Source organism: Dromiciops gliroides, chromosome 1, assembly GCF_019393635.1.
Source record: "Dromiciops gliroides isolate mDroGli1 chromosome 1, mDroGli1.pri, whole genome shotgun sequence".
Taxonomy (NCBI): domain Eukaryota; kingdom Metazoa; phylum Chordata; class Mammalia; order Microbiotheria; family Microbiotheriidae; genus Dromiciops; species Dromiciops gliroides.
Window position 1 is genome coordinate 6,446,946 of NC_057861.1, and position 16,090 is coordinate 6,463,035.

General features: G+C 46.2%; 1 protein-coding gene across 1 annotated transcript in view; it reads left to right on the top strand.

The window, feature by feature from the left end:
- Nucleotides 1–1,951: 1,951 nt before the first annotated feature.
- Nucleotides 1,952–16,090, top strand: part of RSPH14 (radial spoke head 14 homolog) — a 168,696-nt gene continuing 154,557 nt past the window's right edge. The window contains exons 1-3 of the mRNA XM_043989497.1: nucleotides 1,952–2,080; nucleotides 3,461–3,709; nucleotides 15,325–15,427. Coding sequence (XP_043845432.1) covers nucleotides 3,511–3,709; nucleotides 15,325–15,427 — 302 coding nt within the window. The 5' untranslated portion in view covers nucleotides 1,952–2,080; nucleotides 3,461–3,510. The remainder of the gene's footprint in view (nucleotides 2,081–3,460; nucleotides 3,710–15,324; nucleotides 15,428–16,090) is intronic.

Here is a 16,090-nt window from a genome sequence, read left to right on the forward strand (position 1 = left end):
TTATCCTTGGCGTCCAAAAACCTGTCTGTCTTTCTGTGCTGATCTTGCCTGGAAAAACAACTCACCAACATGTAGTGCCCATATCAAAAAAGGCACTGTGCTCTATGGGTGAAGCAGAATGGCAGTAGCTCAAATGAAATGTGAGATGTGCAAATTTAGGGACATTCCCACTCCAAATGTTCTTACGGGCTATTTGTGCTGACCTGTGGGAGAGCCTTCCAAGTTTTTATTGGTCTGATCAGCCACAGTTAATTGCACTTAACCCCAACATAGTGATGTCATTTTGATCCTCTGTGAGAAGGAAGGACAACAACCGACAACCATCAGAACGTTAGCAACTCCATCTTCATACAGCACCTTCTAATTGATCAAATAAATACCTTTCTAAGTTTCTCTGTACACTTGCGTTTGTTTTTCAAAGTTCCTATTCATCTCTGGTCTTTCCATCAGACATGCCAGAAAGTACTCTATTCCATTAAAATTGATTGCCTCCCAGTAGGTTGTAAGCTTATATCTTTTGCCTTTTGGAATGCTGTATTCCAAGACCTTCTTTTGTTTATAGTTGAAGCTGCTAGGGCTTGTGTGATCCTGACTATGGTCCCTTGCTATTTGAACTGCTTTTCTGGGTGCTTGCAGCATCTTTTCTTTGAAGTGGGAGCTCTGGATTTTGGTGATAATTCCTGGGATTTTTCCCTTTGAGGTTTCTTCCAGGAAGTAATCTGTGGATTTCTTTCTCACTTTACTTTGCCCTATGATTCTGGGCCAGTTTCATTTTTGCTATTTTTAAACACAGTGTCCAATATATAAATATATTATAATATATATTACATATATAGTATATATTATCATGGCTCTCAGAGAATTCAACAATTCTCTGATTATTTCTCCTTGACCTGTTTTTGAGGTCAGTTGTTTTTGATAGCAAATACGTTACACTTTCTCCTATTTTTTGATCTTCTGATTTTGTTCTAATATTTCTTGCTATCTCATGAAATCATTGATTTCTGCTCAGTCTAGTCTGGTAGACTTTTTTTTTGGGGGGAAGGGCAGTGAGGGTTAAGTGACTTGCCCAGGGTCACACAGCTAGTAAGTGTCAAGTGTCTGAGGCTGGATTTGAACTCAGGTCCTTCTGAACCCAGGGCCGGTGCTTTATCCACTGTGCCACCTAGCTGCCCCTACGGTAGACTCTTAATTGGGCAAAGCTGACCACCTTTTGTTCTAAGATATTTATTCTCTTTCGGATTGCTTCCTCCAGAACTTTTATTTTTTAATCACTCGAGTCATTTCATCTGGGCATTCATGGAGTCCAAAGTACCCAATCCAACCAAAGTCCAGGACAAATGGGAAATCATTAGGAGGAGGAAGCCAAATGGGGATGGTCGCCACCCCACCCTTACACTGAGGTGGGGAAACTGAGGCCCAGGGGCTTTAGCCCCTACCAGGGCCCCCGCTGCTCTCAGGCCATGGGCAGGCAGGGGTTCGGAAACCCCCCTGTCCTTTCTTGAAGCGCCGCATCCATAGGAGATGCAGGAGGAGAGAGGGCACGAGCCCTTCTCCTGGTGCCCAGCACGTGGTCAGCCCGCCCAGCGCTGGAGCGGGGTTGGTGCAGAGGAGGGGGCCGGGACTCGCGCCTGCTCACTAGGCGCACGTTGGGATCTGTTGGGGGCGGGGTTAGTGAAGAGGGGGGTGCCTGCACTTCCTGCCTGCTCAGGGGGCTCCCGCTAAAAGATGGAGGCGGGAGTACGGAGAGGGAGATGTCCCGTGAGGCGTGAGCGTGGGCGGGGCTCCGTTGGGGGCGGGGATTAGTCAAAGGGCGGGCGCTCCGGCTTTGCGCCTGCTCAGTGGGCGCGCGCGCACAGGGGAGGGGCGGTGTCTCGGGGTGTGTCGCCAGCTCCAAGGGGCGTGTGCTTTGCGTTGCTAGGCAACGCGGGACGGGGGCGGGACCGAGGGGCGCATTTCCTGGGATTTTCGGGCCCGTGGCGGAAGTCTCTGCCGTCGCCTTGGCAACTGTACCTCCAAGGGGACGCTCGGTCCTGGGCGCAGGTTGGTCCGGCCCGGGTCCCTGAGCCCCGAGGCCCAGGTGAGGCTGAGGCAGCGGCCGCGGGAAGCGGCCCGGGGCCCTCGGAACTCCGGAGTTCCCAGAAGCCCTGGGCCCGGGAGACCCCCTCGAATGCGCCCGGCTGAGGATCGTGGGGTTTAGGGCTGGAAAAAAAAGAGGGCTTACAGGCCCTCAGCTCCAATCCCTCTATTTTACTGATGGGGAAACTGAGGGCAGGGGGGCAGGGGGCCCGCCCCAAGTCACATACACCGGGGACCTTAGGATGCCGGTATAGGGCAGTGGATCTAGACCAGGGAGAAACCTAGAGATTGTCCAGCCCCACCACCTCCTTTTAGAAAGAGGGAAACTGAGGCATCTGTCAGGTGGAGGACTCAGGCTGGGGAAACGGGTGTGAGCCTCAGCTTTACCGCGTGTTAGTTGTGTGACTTTGGACAGGTCACTCACCTCCTCCGCAAAAAGGGATAATAGCATACCACAGTGTAGCCTCAAGGGTTACTGGGGGACAGTGGATCTAATGGGCTGGTCTTGGACTGAAGAAGACTTGGCTCTAGCAAGGCACGGCCTATCAGAGCCTCAGTTTCCCTCTCTGTAAAGTCAGGATAATAAGAGCCTCCTCCTCACGGTGATGTCGTGAGGGTTGAATGGAATAGTGTAAGTGAAGGGCTTTGAAAATCCCCCATTAACGTGAGAGCCCCAGGCCACTCTTTTATTTATTTATTTATTTTTATGGGGCAATGGGGGTTAAGTGACTTGCCCAGGGTCACACAGCTAGTAAGTGTCAAGTGTCTGAGGCCGGATTTGAACTCAGGTACTCCTGAATCCAGGGCCCTTGCTTTATCCATTGTGCCACCTAGTCGCTGCCCCCCCCCCCACTCTTTTAAGACCATTCAGAGAGTTTGGATCTGCAGCAGTGGAGGGAGCTTCCATAATTGGAGTTCCTCCCGTGGAACCAAAAATAAAATCTCTGTCTGCCTGGGTTTGGGGCAAGGATCAAATGGGGGCAATGACACGGCTTAGCAACTGTGAACTGTTGGGTAAATGTCAGCCGTTAATGGACCTGCAAGCACTTATTTAGGGCCTACTAGGGGCCAGGCACAGTGCTGCGGATACAGAGACAGAAGTGAAAGTCTGCTTGTTCTAAATGGGGGAGGCAACATGTCTGTAAGTATATGTAATAAACACGAAATAAATATAGTGTTGATAATAATAAGGTTGCTTGAGGTTACCCAGCCAATAAGTATAAGAGGTAGCACTTGAACCCATATCCTATGACTCCCAATTCATGGTTCTTTCTTGGGTCCAACTTTCAGGCTCTAAATGTTTTTTCTCCCTTTCAAGTATATTCAGAGCACCCAGTGCCTTGAGTAAATGGGTTGTCTCCATTATTTGATCTCCCCAAAGGAGGATTCCTTCCCCGCTGGTAGGCCTGGAGAAGCCTCTTGCTTGGAGAGATGGCAAGTCCGCTGATTTCTCAGTACCTGCCTCCTGACATCGACCCTACCAAAGTGTCCATAGCCTATGGACGCCGGGCTCTGCCGAAGCTGAATGAGGAGCTCCAGTCAGAGGATCTGCTGACTCGGCAGAAGGCCCTCATGGCCCTGTGTGACCTGGTGCATGATCCTGAGCACGTGTATGAAGCTATCAGCATAGGTGAGGGGCTGCTTGTGTTAGCACATTGGTGAGGTGCAGGGCTGGGACGGGGACCTCGGATGGCAAGGCCTCCCCCGTGGGGAAATCCCTTCTGAGCCCTCCATCTCAAGGGAGGGAACCCTCCCCGATCCAGCCCTCCTGGGTAGCTCGCTCCATTTTGGACAACTCTACTTTTTCTTCCAAGCCTGTTCCTTTGCCCTGTCTCCCCAATGTCCCTACTCTCAGAGACCTGCAGAGTGATGGTGGCCCCACAAAGCTTCTCTTCAGGGTAAACTACCTCAGTTCCTTCAGCCAACCCCCTGGGCCATCGTTTCTAGATGGTCAGTCCTCCAGCTTGGGGTCCCTTCCTAAAGGGGGCTCTCCATTGACCGCCAGATTCCAAAGGTGGTGGCAGAGAGAACAAAGGGATCGATTCAAACTCCCTTTGTTCTTGGCCTGGAGAATCTCGGATGGTGGGGGCTGATTTTTTTTGCATAGCTGTGGAGGCTTTGGGCTCCTATGCAGGTCTCTTTCATATAAACTGGGGTCCCTTCCTGCCAGCCGAGGGGCTCTGGCCTCTGACCTAAGCTGGCCCTCCCCATCTTGGGCCTGGGAGGTTTCTTTTCTTAACTCCAGTGCAGAACGCCACACTTTCCCCTCTTAAATGCCACATGTTAGATGCAGCCCAGCATTTGGGGGGCTGTTGAGGTTTCTAGATAACCCTTCTGGCCCTAGTTTGTCTTCTGAGATGGAAAACCAACCCACCAGGTCTAAATGCCAGCCCTTGACAGAAATGCTGGGCTGTCCAGGCAGAGGACAAAGGTGCAGGAAGGGATCTTTGTGGTGGAATTGCCCTTGGGGAATTCCCTTGGAGGGAATCACTCGCATGAAGACACTTTGGCCATGTTTATCAGATGTGCACTGGATCCCAAGCTTGAGGTAGGACGAAGAGGGGACCGTGGCCCAGAATTGGGATCATCCCGGGTATGGTGATTAGCTAGAATGTGGGGCTGACTCAGTTAAGGTGAGTGTAAGGTCCTGTCCTGTTGAAGTTGAGTTTCTGAATCCAGGTAGGGAAGGTATAGTTAGATAGCAGGGCCCTAGGAAAAGAATCCTCACATTAAAGCTAGCTGGGAGCTTGGAGATGATCTGCCCGGAGTGGGGGATTTAGATGTGCTTCAGAGGCCGAGTTGGAGTGGTAGTGAGGAAGGAACGAGTGCCCATAAGGAACTATGGGCATTCAGAATGTTCGGCCTATGGGCTCCTCCTATGGGTGGGCTCCTCATATGACCTGGTAAGTGGCTAGGAGGTGTGAGGGGCTGGGGCAGAAGGCACTAGTTTAGCAGCCTGAGAAGCGGCCTGCTCTTTGGACAGGCAGACCAAGGAAATGGAACATGTGCCCAGTGTAGCTAAACTACACTGCTGCTTTCGGGTGGGGCTGGGCGAGGGGAGGCTGCCCAGAGGAGACTCTCAGGGAGGCCGCTTTTTCTTTCCCCAAAGGGAAGTAAGTCCCCTCCTGCACTTGGAGCTGCTCACTTGGTTCACTGGGTGAGGAGCAGTGACATTCTATGACCAGGCCTTTTTAAAGTGCTTCCTAGGGGCCAGGCAGGGTGTTAAATGCTCGGATACAGAGAAAGGCAAACTATGGCCTTTGTCCTCGGGGAGTTCCCGGTGTGGACACTGGTATCTGCAGAGGAAGAGAAGGCAGTAGGAGCTGGGGGGGGGATGGGAGCCCCAGAATGGGTTTCTGCACAAGGTGGTGTTTGAGCTCAGTCTTGGTGGGGAGTGAGAGCATTCCAGGCGCGGCACAAACAGTGCAAAGGGGCTGAGGTGGGGAACTGCAAGAAGGCCAGTTTGACTGGGTCATAGAGTTGGGGGGGGCGGGGAGCAAAGTGTAAGAAGACCGGGAAGGGCTTTGAATGCCGAACCAAGAAGTAATAGGGAGGAACCAGTGGAGGGGAGGGGAGCTCTGCAGGTGGATGGAGGAGGGATTAGAATGGGGAGAGATGTGAGGCCATTAGAAAACTAAGTAGAAGACTAAGGTAATCATCCAGGCAGGAGGTGATTAAGGCTCCTCTTTTGTTTATTGTAGTTAAACAATTGCCTGCCCTCCTGCTGATCAGAGGGATAGCTCAGGGTCCCGGAAGATCAGATTTCTCTTCTTTGGATCAATGCCTGGAGCCCCACCCTGAGAGACACCCACACTGTCTCAAAGGAGGACAGCTTGGGACTGACCACCCCATACTGCAGGGTTCCTACTTACAGTCCTTCGGGCCAGGCCCGCCTCCCTGGGGATGTCCTCAGATGAGTTTTCACTGTGGAGCTCCCAGCTCCCAGCCCCTCACTGGCTCACAACTCTCACCATATTGGTTCAGATGGAGTCCACAGCCCTCCCCCAAGCCTGGCTTGTGTGAACTTGAGGGTGGCTCCCCCTTGAGTGGTTTTTGTCCTCCCACCTCTAGCAGGGGCAGAATGTGGAACTTAGCCCCTTCATGACTTTTTCCTCTTCTTGGATGTGTCTCTGAATCAGCTGACGGAGCCTTGGGTCATTCTGGGATCCCTCCTCCATCTGTCTGTGGTAAATGTTTGTCTCTAAATATTTTGTGTGCCTGTTTCTTCCACTAAAACCCTTTTATGGTACCTTGTTATGATACAGAGATAACTGGACTATGGACCATCAGGCAGTGAGGTGGCCTAGTGGGTAGAACATTGACTTGGGGGCAGGAAGGCTTGGGTTTGAATCTCTCTTTAAACACTTACTATCTGTCTGAAGTAACTTAACCTTTTCTAGCCACAGCTTGTTCACCTATAAAGTGGGGATCCAAGCTGGATCATAAGCTTGGCTTTTTGGGTGATGGATTTCTCATAGACTGCCCACTGAGGTGTCTGTGTTAGTAGGGGAAGTAACAGACCTGAAACATTGGAGTAATATATCTCTCTAGCTACATTCTTCCACAGTGATCTACAATTCTGGCATTTCAGTGGGGACCTCGGGGAGCTTGCTGCCCCCCCCAGCCTGGGTGGCACTTTGTATTTCCCCAGGGCCTCAGTTGGGGTGCCACAGCCCTTCCCCCCAGGGCTCTTCAGGAGCTTCTGGGAAGCCCCACGATTTTACTCTTGATCTGGGCAAACCGCTCTCTTTATTAAAAGAAAAAAAAATTGTATCAATACCATTTGTCTTTAAATCATAGTCATTTCTGGCAAAAGACCCCCCAGCCTATCCCCACTGCTGATGGAATCCTCCTTTGGAACAAAGAAAAAGAGCTGATGTTGTCACCAGTCAGACCGTGTATATCATATTCTGCCCAAGCAACCTCCCACTTTTCTGCTGTGAGGAGGGAACAATGCTTCACTTTCTGCTTCCCATAACCATCTTTGGTTTCACAGTTAATCAGAATTTAACTTCCTTTCAGTACCTGAAAACATTTACATTGTTGCAGTTATTGTATATATTATTTCTTTGGGTCTACTTATTTTATTCATCAGTTCATACAGATTTTCCCATGCTTCTCTGAATTCCTCATAGACCACCTGTCTTATTTGCTCAATTCCTTTACATTTACATATCATAGGTTTTTTTAAAAGCCTTTTTCCTAATCAGTAGGTTTATAGACACCCACTTTGAGCCACCACAGGCAACAGAATTGAAGAGGGGAAAGAGAAAGCAGGATTGTACTTTGGGAGCTGTGTAGCCCTTTCAGTGACTCCAGGCTTCTCCCTCAAATTCAAACCCATCGCACCAACATTCCTCCATCAATGCATGTGGTTCCAAATCAGAGACTACGCCCTCTCCAAAGACCCCAAGACTGACAGACTGCCTTAGGGTACAGTAGGCAGGCTGCCATCTATGGCCCAAAATAACTTCTCTGCCGCCACCAAAGACTGTCGTCCAGTATTTTGCTCCATAGCGGGCCTCTGTTCTGTCCCGACTTCCTTGGAACTAATGATCAGTAGTGGAATCGCCGAGTCAAAGGTCGTCTACAGTTTAGCCATTTTGCTTAATTCTAAATCGATTCCGGCACAGTTGGACCCATTCCTAGCACTCTCGATAGTGTCTTGGTGGGCCTGCCCTTCTGCAGCTCCTCCAACACTGATTATTTCTGGTTTTTATCATCTTGTACAGAGTGAGGTAAAGTCTTTTAAGTTATTTTAATGGACATTTTCTATTGGATTTGGAATTCAGTTTGTAGTTTGGCTTTTGAAAAGCTGTTCCTATGTTTTACATGGTCATGCACCCCCTGATGATCTCTTTCATGGTGCTTCCCATACACAACTGATTTGGGGTTATAAGTGGCAACCTGCCTGCCACCACCCGACAGCCTTTCGTTGCATTTTGGGCAACCTGCAATTTGGAGTCTTTGAAGATGGTGGTATTTTGTGATTTGGAACCATGTGTACTGATGGAAGAATATTGGTGATAGAAGTTTTTACTTTGGGGAGAACCCTTTCCCCTCTAATTCTGTGGCCAGTTGATGGGCCGGCTCAGTGAGCTGCCCATCACTAGGCATTCTTCATCCACTTAGTTTTTCAGATGTAGATTGTTAGGTCAGATGACTGCGAGTCAGGAGGCTCCGTGGCAGTGAGTACAACGCCAGCAATAAGCGTCTAAGAATACTGCTTTAGGACCGCTTGCATGATCTCCTCCATGACAAGGGCAAAAACTTAGCTAGCATTTTAGTTAATATCTTGTTTGCTATTAATGAGAACATTGTTGAATAAAATTAATTCTGCTGTTCCGTCTGTTAGGGGACAGGCAAAGGGTAGAGCATGGGATTGGGACGCAGGAAGACTTGGGCTCAGACTTACCAGTTCCTCCATCTGTGTCTGATCCATTTCCTCAGCTGTCAGAGGAAGGGGTTGGAGCTGGGATCTTGTGATTGGAACATGTGAGGAGGCCCTTTGCTGGAGGAGAGCTGTCACACGGCATTTTGTTCTCCTGAATCAAGCGCTTTTTATGGTCACAACACAGTGTCTCCAGGGTTCCTGTATTCTCGGGACCTTTCGGTTGGTGGTTTTGACCGTGATGTAAATGCAGGGCATCCCAAAAGTTTCAGTGCCGTCTTAAGCTATTTAAGCAAAAACAGCACCAAGACTTTTGGGACGCCCAGCATTGTTGGTGAAAGCCTCGCCGGTTCCGTTGCTGTGTCTCCGAAAGGACGCTCCCCAGATGGTGCCGAGCTCATTTTCAGAAGGATGCTGTTCAGGTGGCTTGTAGATCAGCAATGGCCTCTCCATTTCCTTTTTTGGTGCTAATACCCTCAGGGATTTTTCTAATCTCTCAGTATTTTCCCTGCTCTCAGATAGTTTTGCAACCAATCCCCAATTCAAAACTGTGCCCCTTTCATTCTGGGCCTCCTTTCTGGTACCTTACTGCCCTTAGTTAGCTCTCTGAAGTCTCTGGTGTCAGTGTCCAAGTGTGGTGACTCTTCTGTCATTGGGGAAGACAAAAGTTAATTGTGGACATCTTGATTTCCCTCCTACCCGCCATTTTTCTTTGATTTGTTCTTTTCCAGCTTCATTTTTAAATGCCCTTGGGACAGTCTGGCTTCACTGGCCCTCAGGCCATACTTTGTTTTCCCCATCTATTATTTCTCACAATTTTTGGAGCTGATATTTCTCATAAACTCCCACCATCCTCTCCTCTAGGGTTTGGCAAGTGCATGATATTCCAAACTGGAGTGGTCCTTAGCTATGGGGAGAGCACATTTTTGCTGGCTTTGGGAAGTGCTAGTTTAAAAAAAAAATCTTCTTTATTATGGCATTTGCTTTATATTACATTAACTCCTAGAAGAAATGGTGGTAGCTTATAGTGATATCACCTTTATCTTTTATCCTAAATTTCACTGACAGTAATTGGTTTAAATAGATCAAGTTGTAGTTATTTTGAATTTATTCAGTTATCTTCTCATTTTTGTTTCTCTAATTTGGTGGTCGATTCTGATTTTTCCTCTAAAAATTTGAAATTCTACTTTCTATGCAGACATTTTATTCATAAATGACTTTCAAATTGCTAACTAGTTATGTCAAATCTCCAAGATACAGTCAGTTTTGTCTGTAATGGGGAAAAGCTAGAAGCCTTCCCAGTAAGATCAGAGGTGAAGCAAGTATGCCCACTATCACCACTACTAGTCCATATTGTACTAAAAATGTTAGCTGTGGCACTAAGGGGAGAAAAAGAAATTGAAGGAATTAGAATAGGCAATGAGGAAACTGCACGATCCCTCTTTGCAGATGGTATGATGGTATACTCAGAGATTCAACTAAAAAACTAGCTGAAATAACTAACAACTTCAACAAGGTTACAAGATATAAAATAAACCTACACAAATCATTAGCATTTCTATATATTACCAAAAAAGTCCAGCAGGAAAAGACAGAAAGAAAAATTCCATTTGAAATAACCACAGACAGTATAAAATACTTGGAAGTCTACCTCCCAAAACAAACCCAGGAACCATGTGGACACAGTTACAAAACACTTTTCACACAAATAAAGGCAGATCTGAACAATTGGAGAAATATTAATCGCTCGTGGGTAGGCCACACCAATATAATAAAAATGACATTTCTACCTAAATTAATTTACTTATTCAGTGCCATACCAATCAAGTTACCAAGAATGTTTTACAGTGCTAGAAATATAATAACAAAATTCATCTGGAAGAACAAAAGGTTAAGAATATCAAGGGAATTAATAAAAAATGTGAAGGAAGGTGGCCTTCCCCTTAATCAGATCTCAAACTATATTACAAAGTGGTAATCATCAACACAGTCTGGTACTGGCTAAGAAATAGAGTGGTGGATCAGTGGAATAGATTAGGTACATAATACACAGTACTAAATGACCATAGTAATCTAGTGTTTGATAAATGCAAAGATCCAAACTTTTGGGACAAGAACTCACTATTTGACAATGATTTATGGGAGAACTGGAAGGTAGTTTGGCAGAAACCAGAGACAGACAAACATCTTGTACCACAAACTGGAATAAGGTCTAAATGGATACATGATTTAGACATAAATTGATGTAATAAGCAAATTAAGGGAGCATGGAATATTTAATTGTTAGATCTATGGATAAGCGGAAAATTTATGATCAAACAGGAAACCATTATAGGATGTAAAATTGATAATTTTGATTAGATTAAATTAAAAAGTTTTTTTTCACAAACAAAACCAATGCAGCCCAAATTAGGAGGAAAGTAGAAAACCGGGAAAAATTTTTTACAGTGCCTCTGATAAATGCCTCATTTCTCTAATGGGTAGAGAACTGAATCAGGTTTATAAGAATACTAGTCATTCTCTAATTGAGAAATGGCCAAAGGATATGAACAAGAAGTTCTTAGATTAAGAAATAAAATTTATCTACATATTCATATAAAAATGCTTTATATCATTATTGATGAGAAAAATACACATTAAAGCAACTCTGATATACTAATATGACAGAAAAGGAAAATTACAGATGTTGGAGGGGATGTGGAAAAATTGGGATGCTAATGCATTGTTGGTGGAGTTGTGAATTGAGCCAACCATTCAGGAAATCAATTTGAAACTATGCCCAAAAGGCTATAAAACTGCATCTATCCTTTGACCCAGCAATATCATTGGATCTTGTTTGTATCCCAAAAAGATTAAGAAAAAGGACCTATATGTGAAAAAAAATTTAGTAGCTCTTTTTGTGGTGGCAAATAATTGGAAATTTAGGGGATGTCCATCAAATGGAGAATGGTCAAACAAGTTGTGGCATATACTCTTGTGTCTATAACAAATGACCAGTAGGATGTTTTCAGAAACCTGAAAAGACATGAACTGATGCAAAGTGAAGTGAGCAGAACCACAAGAACACTGTACACAGCAATATTGTACAATGATAAACTATGAATGACTTAGCTATTGTCAGCAATAAAGTGATCCAAGACAATTCTGACTTATGAAAAATGCTCTCCTTTGGGGCAGCTAGGTGGCAAAGTAGATAGAGCACTGACCCTGAAGTCAGGATGACTCAAGTTCAAATCCAGCATCAGACACTTGCCATTCACCCTGGGCAAGTGACTTAACCCAATTGCCTTGCAAAAAAAAAAAAAAAAAGGCTATCTCTCTTCAGAGAAAGAATTGATAAAGTCTGAATACAGATTGAAGCATACTTTTTTTTAGCAACTATACTTTTTTTTTTGGTGAGGCAATTGGGGTTAAGTGACTTGCCCAGGGTCACACAGCTAGTAAGTGTTAAGTGTCTGAGGCCGGATTTGAACTCAGGTCCTCCTGACTCCAGGGCCGGTGCTCTATCCACTGCGCCACCTAGCTGCCCCGAAGCATACTATTTTTAAACTTTCTTTTTTTCTTCTCTCTTTCTCCCTCCCTCCCTCCCTCCCTCCCTCTTTTTTGCAACATGGCTAACATCGAAATATATTTTGCATGACTGCACATGTATAATCTATATCAAATTGCTTGCCTTCTTGAGGAGGGGGCAGAGGAAGGAGAGAGAGCATTTGGAACTCAAAATTAAAACAAAAAGAATGTTAAAAATTGTTATTACATGTAATTGGGAAAAGTGAAATACAAAAATCTCCACTTTAAAAAAAGATATAGTCAGTTCTATTTTTTGTGACATTGAGAGAAAAGACCAAATTTGGACTTTTCTCAGAACCCTGAAGATAGCCAGTAAGTTTAGTTCCAAGCCCTACAACTTTGTTGCCCTGAGCTTCCCAGCAGGGGGCTTCCCAGAACACAAGGCTCTGAGAAGCCGAGGCCTCTGGGCCTTAGGCCCGGCAGGGCCTGGAGCGGGTCCTGCACTTTGTGGGAGCCAAGCTAAGCCGGGAGTTCACCTTGAGGCACCTGAGGTGATTCCCATGTGACCCCAGAGTTCAAACTCCAACTTAAGTTTTGTTTCTTGACAATTTGTGTATGTTAACACAGCACTGTCCTAGTGAGGAATTCTTGCCCAGAATAAGGTTATGGCCTAGTGTTGCAGTCTGATTGGTTGTTACAATTACTATAAATGGGGGGGGGGTTGGTAACATATGCTGTGATTGGTTGTTTCTGTAATGCTGTATGTAAATGGAAACTGTAATGTGATTGGTCTAGAGGGACCCTTGGTAGGTATAAATAATGGTGCAGGATCTCCCTTTGGTGAACACTCTGGCACATTCAGGAGAGTGCCCATCTTCTAGAAGTTGAGTAAAGAAGCCTTCAGCCACACTCTGCTGCCGGCTTGGATTCTTTGAGCTGCTAGCAACACTTGAGCTGCTAACACTTGAGCTGTGCAATACTATTTGAGCCTTTAGCTGTATTGCTAACAACATTACTCAGTTCTTACCAGTGCCCTTGGACTCTTGTCTTGAAGAAAGTATTTAGGGATGGTCCCTTGGAGAGAGAGGTGCTTTATGGGGAAACATCTGTTATAAAAACAAAAGACTTTTTAAGAAAGACAGCAAACAATGCTATATATGTACAAGCCCCTGACCTCTTTCATCCCCCGCCCCAGATAGATAGTTTCCACAATATTTTTCATTGCCTTCCCTATGCTTATCTTTGCAGTGAAGTCACTGAAAATTAAAGCATATGTGGATTTTGAGGAAATAAAATTAAGTCAAATTGCCTAAGCTGTGTTTCTTTGTCTCAGAGTTAGGTTCAGAAGGTCAGCTTTCTTTTCTGACCTAAGTTGTTCCATAAATCACCTCAATTCAAAGAATGATGTTGTTTCTACACATCTTACTGCCCATGTATAATTAAGGGAGATCTGTTACCTACTAACAAGTCTTGCAAGATGTAAGTGGGTGCCAGAAAGTCTGTTACTTCTGCAACACTAGCTGTCCTTCAAGAAAGTCTGGACTATTATCCACACAGGTGGACACCACTAATGGGCTTTCCCTAGCAACAAGTTAGAAGGAGGGGTTGTTACTAGTTCTGCATTCTTTTTTGTGTGTGAGGCAATTGGGGTTAAGTGACTTGCCCAGGGTCACACAGCTAGGAAGTGTCAAGTGTCCGAGGCCGGATTTGAACTCAGGTCCTCCTGAATCCAGGCCTGGTGCTCTATCCACCGCGCCCCCTAGCTGCCCCAGTCCTGCATTCTTGACTTCCATATGGTCATATTATTTGATGTTTCCTGTTCTTTTTTCTCTTGTCCTTCCTTGAACCATATGAAAGCTAATAAGTCCTACCTCATGGTCTTTTAACTGAATGGAGAGTCAAGAGACCCCTTTTATTGGTAATTGCTAGCCTTACAAATAAATAGATTGTGCTTGGAACTTTGGGCTTCAGTTTACCTCAATTTCATTTGGGGAGTCCGTATCAAAGTCTTCTTCTGATTTTTCTTCTCCATCCTCTGCAACATCAGCTTCAGGTGTTTTCATGGAAGTTCTCTTGTTTACACACTGGCCTGTGAGGTGACCACAGTGAAAGAGTGTTTCCTGTTGCCTTTGGGAGTCCAACAAGTTGAACTCTGTGAAATGCTTTACTTGGGAGAAGCGGCCTTTCATTGAGCTGTAGTCGCCTCAGAATCTCAGGTTGTGTTTGGAGTGAGAATGTCAGTATTGCTATGATTGCGTCCACAGTGCTCTGCCCGCTCACTTGTTGGGCTAGGGTCTCACATGCAGACAATTAATAGGTATGGACATTGGCTTGTTAGGTTCACAGGGAGGCCGAGCCTGGTACATTGAATTCAAGAGGGTTAGAGCTGTAGCCGACTAAAGCCAACAGGGTGTCTGCGCTGAGTCCAGCACCGATATGGCCAGAGAGCCACCAGGCCACCTTGGGAGAGGTGAACTGGCCTAGCAATAGTGCCTGAGCTTCAGCCTGTGAAAGTCAGTCTATTTCTTTAAAAAATTATTATTATTATGAATGTTCATTAAAAAAATTGAGTTCCAAATTCTCTCCCTGCAGTCTCTCTTCCACCCACTGAGAAGGCAAGCGATATGATAGCGATTTTACATGTGAAATCATGCAGAACATATTTCCATATTAGCCATATTGAAAAAAAAATGAGAAAGTTATTCTTCAGTTTGCACTCAGAGTTCATCACTTCTCTCTCTGGAAGTGGGTAGCACTTTTCATCATGAATCCTTTGGAATTGTTTTGATCAGAATAGCTAAGTCTTTTACAGTGGATCATTTTACACCATTGCTGTTATTGTGTACAGTGCTGTCCTGGTTCTGCTCACTTCACTTTGCATCAGTTCATATTAGAGAGTCAGTCATTAAAACAAAACCAGACTGCACGATTCTTTTCGTTGACTGATGGTCATTTTGGCCAGCCTGCCAAGTCAGTGAAGAAGGAGATGCAGGATCCTCGTGTCTTTTTCTTTCCTTCATAGATTGCCGTGGCCAAAGTATTTATCATGGTCTGGTGGGCTCCCTCTGGGCGGTGAATCTCCACTTAGCCGGGCTCCTTCCTGGACAGTGGATCTCGGTGGCAGGGAGGGTTTTCAGTTTGGTGGAAGCTGCCAGAGCTGGCGCCCCAGTGGCTTAGCCGCGGTGAGTCCCGGCTCGCATCCGTCGTGCGTGTGCGCAGGCATCCACTGATGATGTGTGCACTACAGCCCCCAGTAGACTCGTTTATTTTCTGTTCTTTCTTTTACTGGCTTTTAATGTGAACTCTGAATCTCATGAATGCTCAAAGGTATTTCTGATTTCCAGGGTTTCTGAACAGCTTGAAAGTGCTGCTGCGGGACCCGGACAACACCGTGCGGCAAAAAACAATCGAAGTTCTTTACATCATGTCTAATCACAGTGTGGGCAGGTGGGTATGGCCTTCAGGCCTCAGCGCCTTTCGTAATCACTGCTGCTTTACTCAGCGTCAGGCGCAGTTGGGAAGAATGCTACACTGGGGGTCAGAAGAGCTGGGTTTGGGGCTGGGCCCTTTTTGCTTCTCCCTGCTGGCACGGCAGGTCCCTTAAGCTCTCTTGCGTCAGGTTTTCTGTTGTAAGATGAAGGGGTGGGATTCCCTCAGTCAGAGGCCTCTCCCAGCTTCAGCTCCTGCGACGTTTGCTGTCTTGTGGAGGTGTCTGTCCTCAGGCGCACGGGACAGTTGGATAGAAGGAGCATCGTGCCTTTGGAACTAGGACCTCCTGGCTGTGGATGGGACTTGGGGCCAGTGACTGGCCTCTCTGAGCCTCAGTGTCTTCTTTGTAAAGACCAAAGGGACAATCTTGCCTGTCCCAGCTGCCTCACACGGTCCTGGCGGAGGGGAGGGGGGGCAGGACATGCTTGTTGGCCTTAAAGCACAGTACCCAGAGGGCTCTTGTTCTTGTTCTTGTGGAATTCAGTAAATATTTATTGAATTACATCGAACAGAGACATTCTAAAAGAGAAGGCTGAACTGTCTTAGAGGTGAGAAACTGTGGGTTCTGTACACTTTAGAAATAGAGATTATAGATTTCGATAATCCCTAAGATTTCTTCCC